This window comes from Hyaena hyaena, unplaced genomic scaffold (genome assembly GCF_003009895.1).
Source record: "Hyaena hyaena isolate Hyena2069 unplaced genomic scaffold, ASM300989v1 scaffold_871, whole genome shotgun sequence".
NCBI lineage: Eukaryota > Metazoa > Chordata > Mammalia > Carnivora > Hyaenidae > Hyaena > Hyaena hyaena.
In genome coordinates, this window is record NW_024081500.1 from 238,777 (window position 1) to 258,120 (window position 19,344).

At 40.6% G+C, this 19,344-nt stretch overlaps 1 protein-coding gene and 1 pseudogene across 1 annotated transcript; one reads left to right on the forward strand and one right to left on the reverse strand.

Moving 5' to 3' along the window:
- The first annotated feature begins 1,332 nt into the window (after window positions 1-1,332).
- Window positions 1,333-7,213, forward strand: LOC120222348 (vomeronasal type-1 receptor 4-like). Its single transcript, XM_039220150.1, is given in 5 exon segments — window positions 1,333-1,351; window positions 1,938-2,633; window positions 2,636-2,875; window positions 6,526-6,593; window positions 7,145-7,213. Coding segments are annotated over 5 exon segments (1,092 nt in total).
- A 3,737-nt stretch (window positions 7,214-10,950) lies between these two features.
- Window positions 10,951-11,857, reverse strand: LOC120222370 (annotated as a pseudogene).
- Window positions 11,858-19,344: the final 7,487 nt, after the last annotated feature.

Consider the following 19,344-nt stretch of genomic DNA (forward strand, 5'->3'; position numbering starts at 1 on the left):
ACATGGATCAAGGGGGGAAATGCCTCTCACAAATACTCAGTCTCTGTACACAGTTCTAACTAGAAACTCATAACTGTTTTTTGTAATTAGCAACTGGGGAACATTTTCAGAAACATCTTCAGCTCCCAAGCCTGTATTCCCAGTGTGGCTGCAAATGAAATAATTGCAGTTGTGAGGGACGTGACCTCACAGAATCACAAACCTATATCTCAGAGTCTGGCTGCCCACCCCCCGCCCCCCCGCCCCCGGACTGGTTGCCATGTGCTTCATACTGAGCCCCTCCTGGCAGCAGGAAGGAGTTGGTGAGGATTTCTCTTTTAGTCTGAGAGGCAGTGTCTATATCAAGAGTCTGGGCAAGTGATCATATCAAAATCTACTTTATATTAAATGGTTTATTGTGAAAGCCATGCAGGACGGTGGAATAATTCTGAGGCTTGAGCTGAGCTAGTAAAGAGGAGATGGGGTCCCAGGCTTTCACCAATTGGTGATGGCTCCTAAAGCAACAAACATCATCTTCATTCATAGCGATTTCTTGGCATTTAATGCCAGTAATAATACACAGAGATTTTTAAGTCCTTACAGAGTTGTAAAATCAATTTGTTGTGCAGTCTACATTATAGGATTCGTAGACTAAATTTTCAGGGTTATTAGAGGTGCATCTGTACCACCTCCATGCTTGTAGTAAAGAGTATGATGAATTTACAGGAATCATATTATCCTATGCAGAAAGTGTATCCAAATGATAATGACTGGAATTGAAAAGTTTCCTCTGCCTTTGGATGTATGATGCAATTACTGGGGACAATAACTGGGTCTCCAATGAAAACATCCATAAGCTGTTGATTATAGTGTAACTACATTCATTCTAAAAGTTATGAAGTGAACAGGTAAGGAACAGTTCACATAACTATAAGTTCCAGATGGCAGTTCTCAGGTGCATATCATGTTCTTTCCACCTGTTTAAAAATTATTCTATCAACACAAAAATCTAGTACCTCAATTTATAAAGTGTGTAACAATACATGCCTTGCAAATGCCAGTTTGCACTAATATCTTTTATGCTAGTATCATTCACAAATGTTAGTTGTTAGTAGTCTTAACTCAGGTATTAATAAGTAGATAATTATATCACCTGAAATTAATAATAATTTAGTTTCTGCCTTACACTATTTTATCGGGCATTGGTGTTTTATGTCCCAAAGTTTATGGAATTACATGTGATCCATGGAATTACATAGCTGCCATTACACTTGGGTTCTTGACATAAAAGCAAATGCGTCTGCAGCCATCCTAGTATCAATCTCCTCTTGCATCCTCTGCACATAACTAGTCATGGGACAGGTTCCTGCAAGTATGCTACTGCCTGCAGTGCATGTACATTTACTAAGATATTTAAGGCTTTATCCAGAATTGATAGTGTTTTGTCAAATAAATCTTTACAAGTAAATGGGAACTTGTTGCAATGAAAAGTATATAATACCACCACTTGAAAATCACCCACAAGGGATCAAGTCAAAAGTAACTATAGACCTGGATTATTGGATGGAACAGCTAACTAGCTCTCTAGCAAACCAATATGACAGCCTGAAGGAGCAGATTTGGACAGATCCTTAGCCCCTCTGTGTGTCTGTTCTCTTCATCTTTTAGTTACAGCCATGGTGGTGCCGACCTCATAGATTTCTGAAGCATGAAGAAGTTATCACATGAGTGCCTTCACAGGATTGATTGTATGTTATAAAGGCTCTTTAAAGTTCTACATTCAGCCCTTGGAAGCTGCTCTGAAAAGAAGACATTAAGTAGGTATTTCCAAAGGGCAAAGAATGGAAAGCAGAACATAATGGAATTCATCTGATGTGATATATGTGGCACACACCTCGTATTCCCATGCAGGAAGTTCTAGCCCAGGAGGCACTGTCAGTGACTGGGAACTGAGACAGTGGCCAACAGGGATCTGGCAGTCGTCGGTCTGATCTTGTTAACACAGACTATCGTTGGAATCCTGGGCAATTTCTCACTTCTCTCTCATTATATCATCCTTTCCTTCACTGAGCACAGGTGGAGATCCACAGATTTCATTCATAAGCACCTGATTGTAGCCAACCTCTTAGCCCTGCTCTGTAAAGGAGTCCCCCGGACTATGGCAGCATTTGGGTGGAAACATTTCCTCAATGACCTGAGATGCAAACTTCTTCTCTTTCTTCACAGAGTGGGGAGGGGGGTGTCCATTGGTAGCATCTGCATCCTGAGTGTGTACCAGGCCATCACCATCAGCCCTGGGAACTCCAGGTGGGCAGAGCTTAAAGTTAAAGCTCCCAAGTATATTTTCCCCTCTATTTTCCTGTGTTGGATCCTGCAAATGTTGGCAGATATCATTTTTCCTGTGTAATTAGCTAGCACACTGGACAATAAGAACATCACAGAAAAAAAGGATTTTGTATACTGTTCTTCAGTTTGTCATGACAAAACAGGAGACTCACTGTATGCAGTGTTGTTATCATTCCCTGATGTCTTATGTTTGGGGCTCATGCTCTGGGCCAGCAGCTCCATGGTTCTCCTTCTGTACAGGCACAAGCAGCAAGTCCAACATATTAGAAGAACCAACACCTCTTCCGGATCCTCCCCAGAGGCCAGAGCCACCAAACCATCCTTCTCCTGGTGAGCACCTTTGTCTATTTTTACACCCTCTCTTCCATCTTTCAAGCGGTTGTGGCTGTTTTTGAAAATCCCAGCTGGATCATCATGAACATCACTGCAATCATGTCTATGTGTTTCCCAACTGTCAGCCACTTTCTGCTCATGAGCCATGACTCCAGGGTACCCAGGCTGTGCTTTGCATGGACAAGGAATATAAAATCCCCTCATCTGAGGCACCTGGGTGATTCAGTCGGTTGAGCATCTCACTATTTTTAGCTCAGGTCATGATACCAGGGTCGTGGGAGCCTACTTAAGACTTTCTCTCTTTCAAATAAAAATTATTTCTGTCTCTCTCAAATAAGCTTAAATTTTTTTAAATAATAAAATCCCCTCATCTTATGAGAAATATATAAACTGTGTGTATATCTATAATATACAGTTGCCAATTAATTCATCCCCTTCAGAGTTCTAAATAATACTATAAGTCAAAAGGGAATGGTAAATAGGACATGCTGAACAGTTTCTTCAAAATAAACAATAAATCATAATAACATTGTAATGAAATATAATTATCTTGTAAATACTTATATAACTGAAGTTTTCCTAACACTTTCAGTAGAAGAGTTCAGAATTTAAGCAATAATAAATGCCTGGTCTTGAAACAATCTGTATATTTCAGAGAAGTCTTCAAGTGTGTGGCTTTCAACCTAATGCAATAAACCTCCAAGAAATGCATGGAATTTTAGGAAAAGTTATACAAATATGGCTTAGCATGTGGCCTTGTCATGCCTCCATCTGAAGAATATAATGTCCACACTGAATAATGAATAGCCTGGATGGGGCTGGAGGAAAAATCCATTCTCGGTCAGTAGTGTCTCTGGAGCCAATTAGGAGTTTTGCAGATAAGTCACATCCTTGGAGAGATGGCACTGATTCATTTGAAACATGATGTTATGAAGGCAGATTAGCATGTTAACATATTTTCATGAGGAAATGGCCAGAATAATTGGGGCAAAGGAAAGCACAAAAATGAAAAATTGTTTCCATTGATATTTTTAAGACCATCAAGTGAGTGTTAACAATGTAAACAGAAATGTGTTGTGATTGGGAAAAAGTAGAGGTTTCTCTATTATGTTAAGACGACCTGGGCATATTGGCAAGATGGGGTCTGGAGGGACACACTCGGGTCTCCTTCAGGGCACACAGAGAGACCTCAAGGTCATTTATAAGGAACTTCAGATGGAACTTCAAACTTCCAAGTTCAGCCTTCTCTTTGACCTCTTTGTCCAGCAACATTAAGAGCAATCAGCCAATGTTATCATGTTTATTAGTTTTCCAAAATTCTTTGCAAGTATCAAACACATGTTCACCCAGATACTTTTTTTTTAAGTAGCTAATTAGGAGTGTTGAGAGCAGATATTCTGTGATGGGTTATCAGTACTCTCTTTTGCATTTATAAATTTAAAGAGATTTGAAAGCTAATTCCAGAAATCTCTTCCTTAAATCTTGCTTCTCGAGGCACGTGGGTGGCTCAGTCAGTTAAGCATCCAGCTTTGGCTCAGGTCATGATCTCACGGTTCGTGGGTTCGAGCCCCACATCGGGCTCTGTGCTGACAGCTCAGAGCCTGGAGCCTGTTTCAGATTCTGTGTCTTCCTCTCTCTCTGACCCTCCCCTGCTCAGACTGTCTCTCTCTCTCTCTCAAAAATAAATAAAACATTAAAAAAATTAACTAAAAAAAATCTTGCTTCTCTAGACTCACTCCCGGTAACAGTGGAATGACCCATTGTTTGATATTCCTAAAACGGAATCCTATACAGCATTGCCAGGGGATGAACAATATGGAAGCATAAAATCCCAAACAACATAAGAAATGAAAAAAATCAAATACAAAAGAGTTAATGCTCTATTGTTCTATTATACAAAATACCAAACAGGCAAAAATAACCTATGTTGGTAAGGCTCCGGGACAGCAGATGGGGGCTTCCAGGGGTCTGATGATATTCTGTGCATTGAGTTTGTACTGCATACAGAAATGTGATCAGTATGCACAGTGTCATTGATCTGTGTACTGTATTAACGGACTGTATGTATTTAAAAACACATATCACACAAAAAAATCATGGGCTATTGTGAGATTTATGCATAATGTCTTTACATTGTCAAGAAGGAGTTTAATGTACTGGCTAAAAAGACTCCATGATTAGTTTTTCAAATCATGCTAAAATTTCCAGATTGAAAACCCAACAAATACTAAAGGTACAACTTCCAAAGAGAAGGGGTGAAATGTATACTTGTTTGTAAAAGGTTTTTCAAGACCTACAGGAATTGAAATAGAAAATACAAATAGAGTAAAAAAAAATAAGAATAAAGTCAAAAATAAGAATTGAAGTAGCAAAGTTAAAAGTATTATTTTATGGAATTTAAAACAATTTAACAACAGCAATTACATATCAGGTAACATATACTTCAAGGTTTGTCTTTATAATGATCGTCAAAAATGAGGAAAATCTGGTAAACTGTCACAGCAAAGAGGAGTCAGAGGAGACATGATCACCAAATGTAAACTTTCATTATATACTCTCTGTTGGCAAGTTAGAGGATTCAGTCTCAATCAACCTGTCTCATGCCAGTATGTGTGGCTGTTATAACCCAACCAAATTCAGAGTATTATTTTCCAGTGAAAATTACAGTGGAAATCTATGGGCAGGTTCACAGTGCTTAATCCCTCCAGGAGTAAAGGTAAAAAAATCCTTGTCTTTGGCTTCCCATCACATAAAAGGGTTGCAGCCCTTCCTGGACTCCTGGAGTGTGGGATGTGGCACACTTCTCTGTGAGTGAGGAGTCTGTCACTGGGGCCTCTGGCAAAAGGGGGCAGACTCCACTAGAAGCCCCACTCGTATATGAATTTGGTACCTCCGCCACACAGCTACAAGATGTACATTTTTTTTTAAGGTAGTGATTAGCTTTTTAGTGAGCTCTCCTCAAAACTCACCCTTAAAAACCAATTTTGGAAACTGTCAACATGGACTCCACTTCTGACGAGGTAAGAAGGGCACCAAAACTCCATGTCCCATGTAAAGTGCATATTCACAAATGAAAGCAGATGGGCCCCAGCAACATGTCTTGAGAAGAATCAGTGGGACCTATTCCTTTAGAGGAAAGTTTAAGCTCCATAGTGTAGCCAAAGTCACTGGCACTAGGAAGCTTCAATTCTGAGAGTGCCCTAAATGCATCTCCCTGTTCACTGATGGTTTAGGTAGGGTAATGGTGTCCCCTGGGCCACTGGGCTGGGTTAGTGTCAGTGCCGGCTCTGCAGAACAAAAATCAGAGGTACTTCCTTCCTTTACTGGTCACAGGTCAGATTCCTAGGCTGCTGCCAGGGGTCTACTTGTGAAGTGGAAAACCATGGAAGGCAGGTTAAGGTCCATCCTGCCTTTCTTAGGCTGTGATCTGTGGATGAGGTCATGTGCATGAGGACTTGTCACTGAAACTTATGTGTCCCTTTTTCATACTGTACTCGTTGCAAAGAAGTCACTGTGCACAGCCCACATTTACAATAAGGATTTTATGTTCTACTCTCATAAGGATAAAATTTTGACATAAAGTATGTGGAGTTTCAGAAAAAGGGTTTTTTTTCTCTATTGTTTTATTCAGTGACTTATTCATATTGTTTAGGCTCCTGCACATGTTTGATGCTCTGAGTTACAGCCAATACTGCTTCTTCTCCTCTTGTTTAAAATCAAGGTGTTCCAGCCTGACCATGGGAAGCTCTTTCAGGTGACTCCTGTGTCCCTCTGACACAGCTCATTATTATAACTGGGGTTGTTTAGCATGTCCTGACACAAGGCACCAGAGCTCTGCATGCTGATTTCATACATGTCCTGACCTAGTTCTGGCCGTGCCGTCTCTCCAGGCAGCCCCCGGCTGCTGCTGTAGGAGAACTGTGCCATGGACCAAGGTATGGACAGCAGGTGTGCTCACAGCTCCTGGGTGTCACTGTGTTTATGCCCTCTCAGCTCAAACACCAAGAAATTGTACATGTGTGTGCTGAACCAGTCCTATGTACATATGTAGAAATGTGTGCGTGGGATCATTTGTGTCCATTTAGAGTTAACACGACTTCCTGGTGATGTCTCCAAGTCTAACCCATTCCACGTGGATCATTCTAACTTCCTTCCCTTGCTCATCTGTCCCTTGTCTCTACAACAGTGACAAACATGGATCTCACTGTCTGTCCTTGGACTGAAGCTCATTTCTAGTTCAATTTCTATGAGCACACTAGCCCTCTTGTACCTGGTTCTTCCAGACAAAACATTTGAGTAAACTATGAGATGGCTGCAAGAAAGCTGAAGTACAGGTACTGACATGGAACAGTCTGAGGTAGAGGAGGAGGAACACCTGTACACCTGGGAAAGGAACACCTTACACAGCAGGAGATGGGGGGGTACAGGGGCAGAGTATTAAGGATCACCTGTATTACAGGACTCCCCCTGGACAATGGCATTCCAGGGGGAGCTGCACAGCAGGAACACCAGCCCCCTAGGCCCAGAAGACAACACACCTAGTCAAAGAGCATAACCCTCGAGCTTTGAAACCTAAGGAAATTTTCCCTCCTACATATTTCACTTACTGGGGACAGGTGACCCATTTCTTCTTTTCAATTCCTTCTTTTGGAATGGGAATGTCCACACTCTCCCCATCCCACCATTGTATTCTGGAAGCAGGGAATGTGTCTGCATTCATAGGTTTATAGCTGGAGAAGACAGGTTTTCCTCAGGATGAATCATATCTCAAATCTCAACCACTCTTGACTTGGCTGATAGTAGGTGGGATTTGGGACTTAGAGTGGATTATACAGTGGTTTAGACTTTGGGGCTGTTGGTATGGGGAGGGGAGTGGATTTTCATGTAGGACATGAATTTGAGGGGTCCAGCCCGCTGAGTGTTAATGACTGTACTGGATCTTCTCAAACTGATAGGCTGAAGTCCTAAATCCCAGTATCAGAAGGAGGAGGGCACTTGTGGGGATGAGCACTGGGTGTTATATGGAAACCAACTTGACAATAAACTATTTGTAAAAAAAAAAAAAAAAAAAAAAAAAAAAAAAAAAAAAAAAAAAAAAAAAAAAAAAAAAAAAAAAAAAAAAAAAAAAAAAAGAAGGTGACTCTATTTGGAGTTAGAACTTTGAAGGGTAATGGAGTTAAAATGAATACATTAGGGGTGCCTAGGTGGCTCAGTTGATTAAGCCTCTGACCACTTTGGCTCAGGTCATGATCTCAGTTCGTGGGTTCAAGCCCCACATCGGGCTCTGTGCTGGCAGGTAGCTCAGAGCCTGGAGCCTGCTTGGGATTCTATGTGTGTGTGTCTCTCTCTCAGAAATAAATAAAAACAGGGGTGCCTGTGTGGCTCAGTCAGTTATGTGTCCGGCTTCAGCTCAGGTCATGATATCGTGGTTCATGGGTTCGAGCCCCGTGTCAGGCTCTGTGCTGATAGCTCAGAGAGCCTGTTTCAGATTTTGTGTCTCCCTCTCTCTCTGACTCTCAGCTGCTCACATTCTCTCTCTCTCTCTCTCTCAGAAATAAAACATTTAAAAAAAGAAATAAAAACATTAAAAAATTTTCTTTTAAATGAGTCCATTAGGGTGAGCCCTGATCCACTCTCAGTGGTGTAATTATAAGAGAGAATCGGGGACACAGAAAAACCCCAGACCTCTGCATGTAGAGAAGCCACACTACGGGAGGACATGGTTAAAGGGTGGCCACTTGTAAGGCAAGGAGATGTCACAAGAAAATACACCTTCTGATGTATCCTGGACCTCCAGCCTCCTGAACTGTGGAAGAAAATACCTGTTTTTTAAGCCACACTGAATACTGCATTTTGTTATGGCAGCCCAGGAAAACTGACACAAAGTCAAGGGTCTGTCTGACCAATCCTGGGGCCTCTAAGGAGTACCCCGAACCTCTCCTTTCTATGGTATCCCAGGTCTCCAGTCTCTGAGGTGTCAGTTGCTGTGGCCTACCCTCTCCAGAAGCAAAGCCCTCACAGGGAAGCCACAGCAGGGAAACAGAGCCTGAGACACGTCTCCCATACTGTCTGCCCATCCACGGGAATCAGGAGAATGGAGTTGGTGCAGGCTCTTCTCCGCTGGGGTAGGATGGGGGAGGGACTGCTGGTTGGGTATGAAAGCAGAACTTTCAATCCTGACTTCGGGTAAATGTTAACCTCCTGATTTTCAGATTCCTCCTTTAAGATGGCACATTGCTGGCAATCCTCACAGGGACCTTGTGAGTCCCACAGGGGAGTCTCCCTGTGAAAGTACACATGTGAGCCTTCATGTTATGCTCATAGAACTTCTGTCCTTGCACCCTAATTCCTGATGCTCTCAGATCCTAAGTAGTGGACTCCACCCAAAAGGGCATTCTTTTTACCTTCCTATAAAATCTCTTTACTCTTTATTTTACCACCTGTAGACCAGGCTCCTAGTTTCCAGCTAGGAGAGTTTGATAAAGGTACCACTGGAGCTTCCTTCTCCTTTTGAAAAGTAGTTCACACTTTCCTTCTTTCTTTCCTGCATCTGCACTGCAATTCCAGGCTTGTGCAACTTCATGTCCCCAGTGAAGTTCTGGGTTGATATGAGAGAGAGAGAGAGAGAGACAGAGAACACCTATGGAGAGGGGAGATCTCAGGCTTCCAGAGGTGGGTTTTTGGATGTTGAATGTAACACTCATCACTGTTCTTTGCTCAAGTTAGGAAGAAGCCCTGTCATCACTCACGAGTCCATCCGTGGGCACTGTCTGGGCAGGAATCACTCCTTGAGCTGACCCTCATCCCAGATTTGCAGTCCATGCTAAAAGCACAGCTTCTTCCCTGGGATCAGGCAAATGACTGTCTTGCTTTCCCAAATTTCAGAGTCTCTCTACAGTTCATGCTGAAAGATCTGATTTCAAGTGGATCTGACCTTTGTCAGAAGCTGACTTTGACTTGGCTTTAGCCCCCCCCCCCACCTCCAATTCAAGTTATTTGTTTTCCAGGGTACAGTAACTAACACATATGTTTCATCTTCCTTTTTACTTCAACTTTTGGGAGAGTGTGCCCTTTCTTGGCAGGAATGGATTGCCTTGCTCAAAAGGTTTTGAGCCACACTTATATCTGGGGCAGGAGGACTTCCCTCTTGAATGGGATATCTCATTTCACATTTCCTCCAGCATGCGCTACTGATTTCAGTCTTCTAGGGTCACCTCTCCATTCAATTAGGGCAAAATTCTCATCCTTTGGAACCTGCAACTTTGGGGCATGGGATTCCAAATAAACCTAGCTGCATCCTCTGTCCTCCACACAGACATATAGTACCCGAGAGGTTGTCCCCTTTTTTCTGAGCACAGTCTGAGAATGAAGCAATGAGACATTAAAAGCTAATAAGTATCTTAAGCAAGGTTATTATAGTGGGACATATTTAAAGCTGGTTCTGGGGATCTACTTCCAGTTTTAGCTTAAACTCACCAACAAGATGTTTTTAAGGAATGACTTCCCTAGTACGTTGGCAACCAGCATTCATTGTGGAGGGGAGATGAAACTCTTAGATAAGGATTCAGATATCCTTTCAACTTTTGAAGATTTTCTAACTCACTATGTCTCAGGACTTCTCCTGATGTTCAAGGAGACTTCTCAGGCTTAACTTTCTCCCCAGATCTCCAAAAATTCTTGTCACCTTTGTCATTGCCATTTCTTGGCTGGAGTTTCTTATTTTTCTGTACAACAAACTAATCTGTCCACTGCCTCAATGGATGACACTAATTTATATCTTCAAAGGTGCTTCTTTACACAAACATCTGTGAAAAACAGTCCAGAACAAAAGTTTCCCATGCCTCTGCCCATAAGATATGCATATACATGAGACACCCATGGAGACTTGCCTTCCAACAATATTGAGCACCTATTTCTTCACAGTATTCACTTCTGGCAAATTTTTCTGAGTACACCCCTCGGTGAAGCACTCTAATCAATGGCTGAGAAGCTAGAATCGAATCCACTCAATTTCCCTCAATAGCATTTCATTAAGACAACTGTCGTCAGGACAGTAGGCATCAGAATGAGGCCAAACTGCTTTGTTCACTTCCACTCTCCTAGTATATGACCCATTTCAACCAGCTGATGAAACCACCAATGTCCATTAGTATCCACACTGGAAAGTCATGTGGTTACTTCTTAGATTCTGTATTGACTTTTCCAGTAGGAGGAGTAAATAAACTGGGAATTTCTCAGAAACATATAATTCACATTTTTTCTGGTAAGGTTAGGGGATTTCGTGTTTCTTATTCAGGAAAAGCAGAGCCTAGGTACTCTGGAGTCTTGTCTCATGAGCAGAAATGGGCTGACAGCTGGAAAGCACACGGAAATTACTGAAGTGGTCTTCACCAGCCACCAGCTGGGATTATAAATAAGAGCAATACAAGCATGAAAGATGGAAGACAGTAAGTAGAAAGACACAAAGGTGCTCACCAGGACAAGGATGCTCTGGGTGGCTCTGGACTCAGCAGAGGATCTGAGGGAGACATTAGTGCTGTGAATGTGTTGGACCCGCTGCTTGTGTCTGTGCAGAGTGAAGAAATAGAGCTGCTGGTCCAGATTGTGAGCCCAGAAAGTGAAAGTTCAGGAAATACTATCAATGTTGCATATATGGAAACTGTGATTGTCTCATTATCTATAGAAAGACAATACCCCAAATCTCGTTGCTTTGTGATGTTTTTCATGTGCCATTTGCTGGACACATATAACACATATGTAGGAAAAATTAAATTTACAAACATATATTGGATCCAGCAAAGGGAAATGGAGAAGCCAACATATTTTGGAGCTCTGACTTTAAGATTTTTCCAGCAGGAGTTCATAGGGCTGATCACGATGGTCTGGAAGACACTCAAGAGGCAGGTACTGCCAATGGATATTCCCCTGCCCACTCTCTGAACATACAAAAGAAATTTGCATCCAATCTCATTAAGAAATATTTCAACCCAAAAGCTGCCAATGTCTGGGGGACACCTTTTGAGAGCATCACCAAGGAGTTGGCTATAGTCAGGTGCATGAGGATCAGCTCTGTGGGTCTCAACCTCCCTTCAGTGTGGTAATGGAAGACATAATGGTGAAGTAGAGAGAAATTACCCAGGATTCCAACAATCGTCTGTGATAAGAAGATGATTGCTATTGCCAAATCTCTGGGGCCCATTCTGTTACTTAGCATATTTTCCTCTAAATAGTAGTAACAATCATTCATCTGAGCAAAGTGGCTCACTGAAGAATTTTACACCAAGAGTAACTTCTGTGGTCCTGTGAGATTGCTGAAGACTCCAAGAGACAGGAATAAATGGAGAAATTTTCCAATATATTCCATGGAAAAGTCAGCACTAAGGAAGGGGTGATCATAACTGGGTGAAGCTATGATAAGAAAAAGCAAAATAAGGAGAGCATAATAGAACATTTTTAGAATAAACTGCTAGCTCTATTAGGTAAAAGATAAATCACAGTAACTGCCCACATCATACAACAAATCAATTCTGAATGGACTGCTCATCTAAATTTTGAAGATAAATAATGACATTTGTAGAAAAACAAAAAGAGAGTATTTCTGTGGCCTTGGGATTAAGAAAAATATTTCTTAAACAGCACAAAGCATATTAACCATATATGTAAAATGACAAAGTAATTTATAAAAATTAAGAGCTGGTTCTCCTCTGTGCTGATGCATAGGGGCACATGTACCCCAATGTTCAGAGCAGCACTCTCAACAATAGCCAAAAAATGGAAAGAGCCTAAGTGTCCAACAACTAATGAATGGATCTAGAAGATGTGGTTTATCTATACAATGGAATACTCCATGGAAATGAGAAAGAATGAAATCTGGCTATGTGTAGCAACGTGGATGGAACTCGAGGTTGTTATGCTGAGCAAAATAAGTCAGGCAGAGAAGGACAGATACAATATGTTTTCACTTATAAGTGGATCAGGAGAAACTTAACAGAGGACCATGGGGGAGGAGAAGGGGAAAAAATTAGTTGGGGAGAAGGAGGGAGGCAAACCATGAGAGACTCTTGAATACTGAGAACAAACTGAGGGCTGATGGGAGTGGAGGAGAGGGGAAGGGAGGTGATGGGCATGGAGGAGGGCACTTGTTGGGATGAGTACTGAGTATTATATGGAAGCCAACTTGACAATAAGCGATGAAAAAATCTGGTTCTCCTCAAAAGATACACACACACACACACACACACACACACACAGGCTCTGTGTACAAAGAACTCTTACGGGCTCATGACAGAAAAAGATGGACAAAACTTCCCAACAGAAACTTCAAAAAAGAGGTTATCAATGGGTAATACATGTCAAAACATGTTCAATGTCCTTAGTAATCAGGAAAATTCAAATTAAACCACTAGTTGGTACCACCATACATCAACCCCAAAGTTAAAATGAAGCGACATTTAATACCAGGTTTTGGCAAGGTTGTGGATCAACCAAGATTTTCATACATTGATGGTGGGTGTCAAAATTGCTACAAATATTTTAGAAAACTATGTGGTAGTATCTACTTTAGCTGACCAGATGTAATCCTATGTCCCAACAATTCCAACCCTACAAATATACTGAACAGAAATTTATACAGGCATTACCAAAAGGCCTATTATAGTTTATATGCCAGCATTACTCATTACTCATAGCAGCCCCCATGTCAAAACTACCCACCTGCCCATTAACAGGAGAATGAATCAATCAAGTGATATTCACATAATGGCATCCTATACAGCAATACTAATGAATGCTAATGGTTGTATGTGACTATCCATACAGATAAATTCACAAAATCAGATAGACTGAGGAAAAAAGGCCAATACGAGAGAGTTCGTCCTTTATGATTCCATTTATATAAAGTGCAAAACAGGCAAAAGTGATCTAATCTCTTAAATGTTAGAATAGTTGTAAGCTTATTTCCAAGAACTCCAGACCTATGAATATGTGTGGCAGAAGTATACCCTTGAGGACAGTACTTTAGAGGCAGCACAAGAGTTTTGGGGGAATGTGTACAGGATCGTGTTCTTTTTGTGAAATTCCACTTAGAACCTGTGCATGTGTTTAATTTTTTAAAAAAATCCACATCACCGAAAAAAAACCCTTGGAAGTAGCTGGGGAAAGGTAGTTTTTGTGAATATGTGTGGCCTGCTGATTGTGTCTGTACAGGATGAAACTTAGAGCCACGGGCCCAGATCATGAGCTCAAACAAGAAACATGGAAAAAGAACCAATGTTGCACATGGTGGACCTGTGATTTTGTCATGAAATTCACAGCAGAGTGGTATCCAAAATCTTTGGGGTTTTGTTATGCCTTTGCTGCTGCATTTGACCTTATATAAATAAGAAGATTTTATACAGCATACAGGATCCAGCAGAGAAAAATGGAAACTTCAATATATTTGGGAACTCTTATTTTATTTTATTTTTTAAAAATGTTTATTTCTAGGAGAGAGAGAGACAGCGTGAGCAGGGGAGGGTCAGAGAGAGAGGGAGTCACAGACTCTGAAACAGGCTCCAGGCTCTGAGCNTTAATCACCTTCAATCATTCTTGTAAAACTTTTTTCTTTTAGATTCCAGAGCCCTACAGTTGACCCTTGAAGTGGACCCACGAGTCCACTTATAGGTAATTTTTTTAATCCAAATACAGAACAGTACTATAAAAATATTTCCTCTTCATTATGATTTTTTTTTAAAATGCTTTATTTATTTCTAGGAGAGAGAGAGACAGCGTGAGCAGGGGAGGGTCAGAGAGAGAGGGAGTCACAGACTCTGAAACAGGCTCCAGGCTCTGAGCTGGCAGTCAGCACAGAGCCCGACGTGGGGCTCGAACCCACGAACCGCAAGATCATGACCTGAGCGAAAGTCGGACGCTTAACCGACTAAGCCACCCAGGTGCCCCTGGGAGCTCTTATTTTATATTCTACCCATCTGGAGTTGATGCTGATCATGATGGTGGAGACACGCAAGAATGATGTCAGTGGGCCTACTCTGCCAACTCTATGGGGGAAGAAAACAAATTTGCATTTGAAGTCATTGTGGAAATGCTTCAACCTAAAAGCTGCCATAACTCTAGGAGATAGCTTTACATAGAATGCCTGAGCAGGGCTATAATCAGATATATGAAAAACAAATTCTGGATTTCAATTTGCCTTCAGTGTAAGAAAGGAAGATCTAGTGATAAAGAAGGCAGGAAATGACCATGATGACAACTTAGTCTGTTACAAGAAATCCATTTCTATTGCCAAATCTCTGGAGACCATTCTGCCAGTTACCACTGACTGGTATTTGTCTTCAGAGCCAGAAGAGCCTGCATGAGAATATGAAGTATGGGCTACATTTATTATAGTAACAGACATTCATTAGTCTCACTAAAGGATCTACTACAGATTTTGTTTGGTTAAGAATTGTCCTAGAGTTAAACATACAGCCTTTAAATAGCACTTATAATGTGTAATGTACAGCTGTTATAATGCCATATATATGATATCTTCTTTGTTTTTTTCATGTAGACAGTGCTATTATTTTCAACATAAGGAAGACTTTCATACAGAGAGGTTGAATGATCTAAATCCACATGCTAGTTAGGGGTCCAAAAGGGATCTGAACCTGGCTAGACTGGATGAAAGACAGAGCCCTAACCACTATGTGCACTAACAAACCATGTCAGCTGTGTTTTCAATTAATCCTGACCTATGTTTATTTAGCTTTATTTTACTACTTTGCCATTTTATTTTACATTACTAGTATTTTATTTTATAATTTTGGTTGGAACAATTTTTATGTCTAATGATTTATTTGGTCTAAAAGTCAATATCAAATATGAATAAATGTTCAGAGTTTCTAATAAAATGAAGATTCACTAACTACAAACTCTCATACAGGAAACTGCCCCAAGTCCAAGTCAGATGAATGAATGCAGGATTTGCTCAATATTAGCTTGACATTAGGAAGACTCATTTATTGTCATACTGGTACAGGAAGAAAAATACAATGTCATTTGTCAAAGAAGCTATTGGAAAACAATTATTTGTTCTCTAAACTGTGATGCACAAAACACTAATATATGATAAAACAGTATAGGATAGAAACTAAATTATTAATAATTTTGATTCAAGTGCTTACCTGTTTATTAATACATACGTTAAATGAAGACACTAGCAACGAGGTGAGACTGTGTGTTGTGTAAGTTGAAAGAGGGATGTGCATTATGTAAGTTGAAATGTAAGGGACATTGTAGTGAACTTGGGGTTTACGTTAGAATATTATTAAACCAGATAAAATAACACAAGATGCATTTGGCTCACACTTCTCCAAAGAAGACATAGAAATGGCAAATAGGTTTATGAAAAGATACTCAATGTCTGCAAATCAAAACTACATTGAGATATCACCTCATGCCTGTGGGGATAGCGATTATCAAAAAAAGCACTTATGGGGATGAGCACTGGGTGTTATATGGAAACCAACTTGACAATAAAGTATTAAAAAAAAAACAAAGGCAACAACTATTGGCAAAGATATGGAGAAACTGGAACCCATGTACACTGTTAGTGGGAATGCTAAACAATGCAACCACTATGGAAAACATTGTGGAGTTTCTTCAAAATAAAACAAAAACAAAAAAACAACAACTACAAAAGAACAAAAAACCTGAATTACCATGTGTTCAAGTAATCCCACTTTAGGGTATTTATCCAAAAGAGCTATGTAGAATCAAAGAGATCTTAACACCCAACTGTTTGCTCTAGCTCTATTCTCAGTGGCAAGACATGGAAACAACCTAAGTGTCCATAGATGGGTGAGTGGATAAACAAAGTGTGGTGCATAGATATACAATGGAACATTATTCAGCCTTAAAAAAGAAGGGAATAATGCAATCAATGTAGGGCAGCATAGATGAATGTTAAAGACATCAGGCTAAGTAGAATAAGCTCGTCATTAGATATGTGCTGCATAATTCCACTTATGTAAGGAATCTAAAACAGTCAAACTCATAGAATCAATGTCTACAATGGTGGCTGGCAGGTGCTGGAGAGGAGGCGAAAATGAAGCGCTGCTAATCAACAGGCATGAAGTTTCAATCATGCAAGATGAATAAATTCTGAAGGTCTGCTGTATAACATTGTGCCCACCATTAACAATACTGAGTTGTAAACTTAAAAATTTGTTAAGAAGGTAAATCTCATGTTTTGTTACCATGATAAAACAAAACAAAGGAAAATAAAATAAAATAAAAATAAAATCATGTGGTCCTGACACCTCTTGTCTGAAACCCATAATTTAAAGTTACCTTTTCCTTAAATGCTGTTTCTCTAACTTCGAGAGAGAAATCAGTCTGGCCATAATCAAATCACAGGTGTTTTAGAGACACAAATACAGGGGTGCCTGGGTGGCTCAGTAGGTTAAGCATCCCACTTCGGCTCAAGTCATGATCTCACAGTCTGTGGTTTCGAGCTCCGCGTCAGGAGCTAGCGGACAGCTAGCTCAGAGCCTAGAGCTGCTTCAGATTCTGTGTCTCCCTCTCTCTCTGCCCCTCCCCCACTCACTCTCTGTCTCTCAAAATAAAATAAAGACATAAAAAAATATTTTTTAAAAAGAGACACAAATACTGTGTTCATGAAGTGCTTCCTATGGCCAGACTCAGATCAAAAACATTTGTATTCCAGAAACAATTGCAGATAAGTTGTTCCTGCACAGGATGAAATAACTCTTATCATTTCATCGCACTCTTTATGATAAGCATGGTGGTATTGTAAGCATACCTGTAATACCATTGAAAATGTAACCTATTATTACTTTAAGGAAATGTGAATAGTGTATTTATTTCATAACTACAATATTTAAGCACTTAAAAGTTGGATTTCATTATAACTGGGATTATTCACCCATAATAATGGTCTTCAGTGACACCCATTGTCACCCATTGTCCTCAGTGACAATCACACTAAATTACATCAGGAGCCATCAGAGATTGGCATAGGATTTAGGACCCTCATCTCTCTTTACTAGCTCAGCTGTTGATTAGGGAATTATTTCACCTCTATGTCTGGCTTTGCCACTAGATCTATTTCTCCTCCAGACATGAGTGCTTACTCAGACTTCCTTTCCTTGCAGACTCTGCTTCTCAGACTGAATTAAAAATACTCACTCGAATCCTTCCTGCTGTCAGGGTGGTTGGCTCAGTGTGAAGGTCAGGCAGAACAGCAAGTACAGGTGGGAGGGAAGCAGCTAGATTCAGATAGAGGTTTGTGACTATGTGATCTCACCTCCTCTCAGAACTGCAATTATTATTTCTCCCTTAGTGGTAATGACAGTGCAGGCTTGGGAATCTAGGAACATTTCTGAAAAACTTTTTCCCTGTTGCTAATTACTAAAAAACAATTACAAGTTTCTTGTGAGTATCTCCAAAGAGACCATTGTAGTGTTCGGGAGAGGCTCTTATTTTTCATGATCCCTAAAGGCAGAAAGGGTCACATACATTTAAAAAAAAACAAAAAAAACCAAGGAAGGACCAAGTCCAGAGGCAAAAGAATGAATTTGAACCCTTACGTAATACCATATATAAAACTTAACTCAAAATGGATCAAAGACCTAAATATAAGACCTAAAACAATAAACCTCTTAATAGAAAATGCAGGTCAAAATCTTCCTGACAGTAGATTTGACAATGACTTCTTGAGTATGATACTAAAGGCACAGGTGACAAAAGAAAACAGAGAAAAACTGGACTATATGACAATTTAAAACTTTTGTACATCAAAAGTCACCTTCAACAGAGTGAAAAAGGTCACCAACAAAATGGGAGACAATATTTGCAATTCACCTATCTGTTAAGGGATTACATACAGAATACATAGGGAACTCTTAAGACTCAACAGTAAACAACAACCACCACCAACAATTCAGTAATCGGCAAAGGACTTGAATAGGCGTTTCTCCAAAGAAGATATACAAATGGCAAAAAAGCAAATGAAACATCCCAATCGGTCGGGGAAATGCAAATCAAAACGACTATGTGGTGGCACTTCACATCCATTAGGATGGCTACTATAAAACAAACAAACAAAAAATGGGAAATAGCAAGTGAGGGCAAGGATGTGAAGAAATTGGAACCCTTGTGGCCTGACAGTGGGAATAAAAAGAGCAGGCGCTGAAGAGAACAGCTTGGCAATTCCTTAAAAAATTAAAAGTAGTCGGGGAGCCTGGGTGGCTTAGTCGGTTAAGCGTCCGACTTTCGCTTAGGTCATGATCTCGCGGTTCGTGGGTTCGAGCCCCGCGTCGGGCTCTGTGCTGACAGCCAGCTCAGAGCCTGAAGCCTATTTCAGAGTCTGTATCTCCCTCTCTCTCTGACCCTCCCCTGCTCACGCTGTCTCTCTCTCTCTCTCCTAGAAAAAAAAAAAAAAAAAAAAACTCTGAAAAAATTAAAAGTAGAATTACCCCAGGATCCAGCACCCCCACTTCCAGGTATATACTGAAAAGCATTGGGAGCAGGTTCTTGAAGAGGTATTCGTGAACTCATGTTCACAGCAGCATTATTCACAATAGCTAAAACGTGCAAGCAACCTGGAGTCTAACAACAGACGAATGTGATATTTACCCACAGTGGAATGTTACTCAGCTTTAAAAAGGAAGGAAATGCTGTCACCTG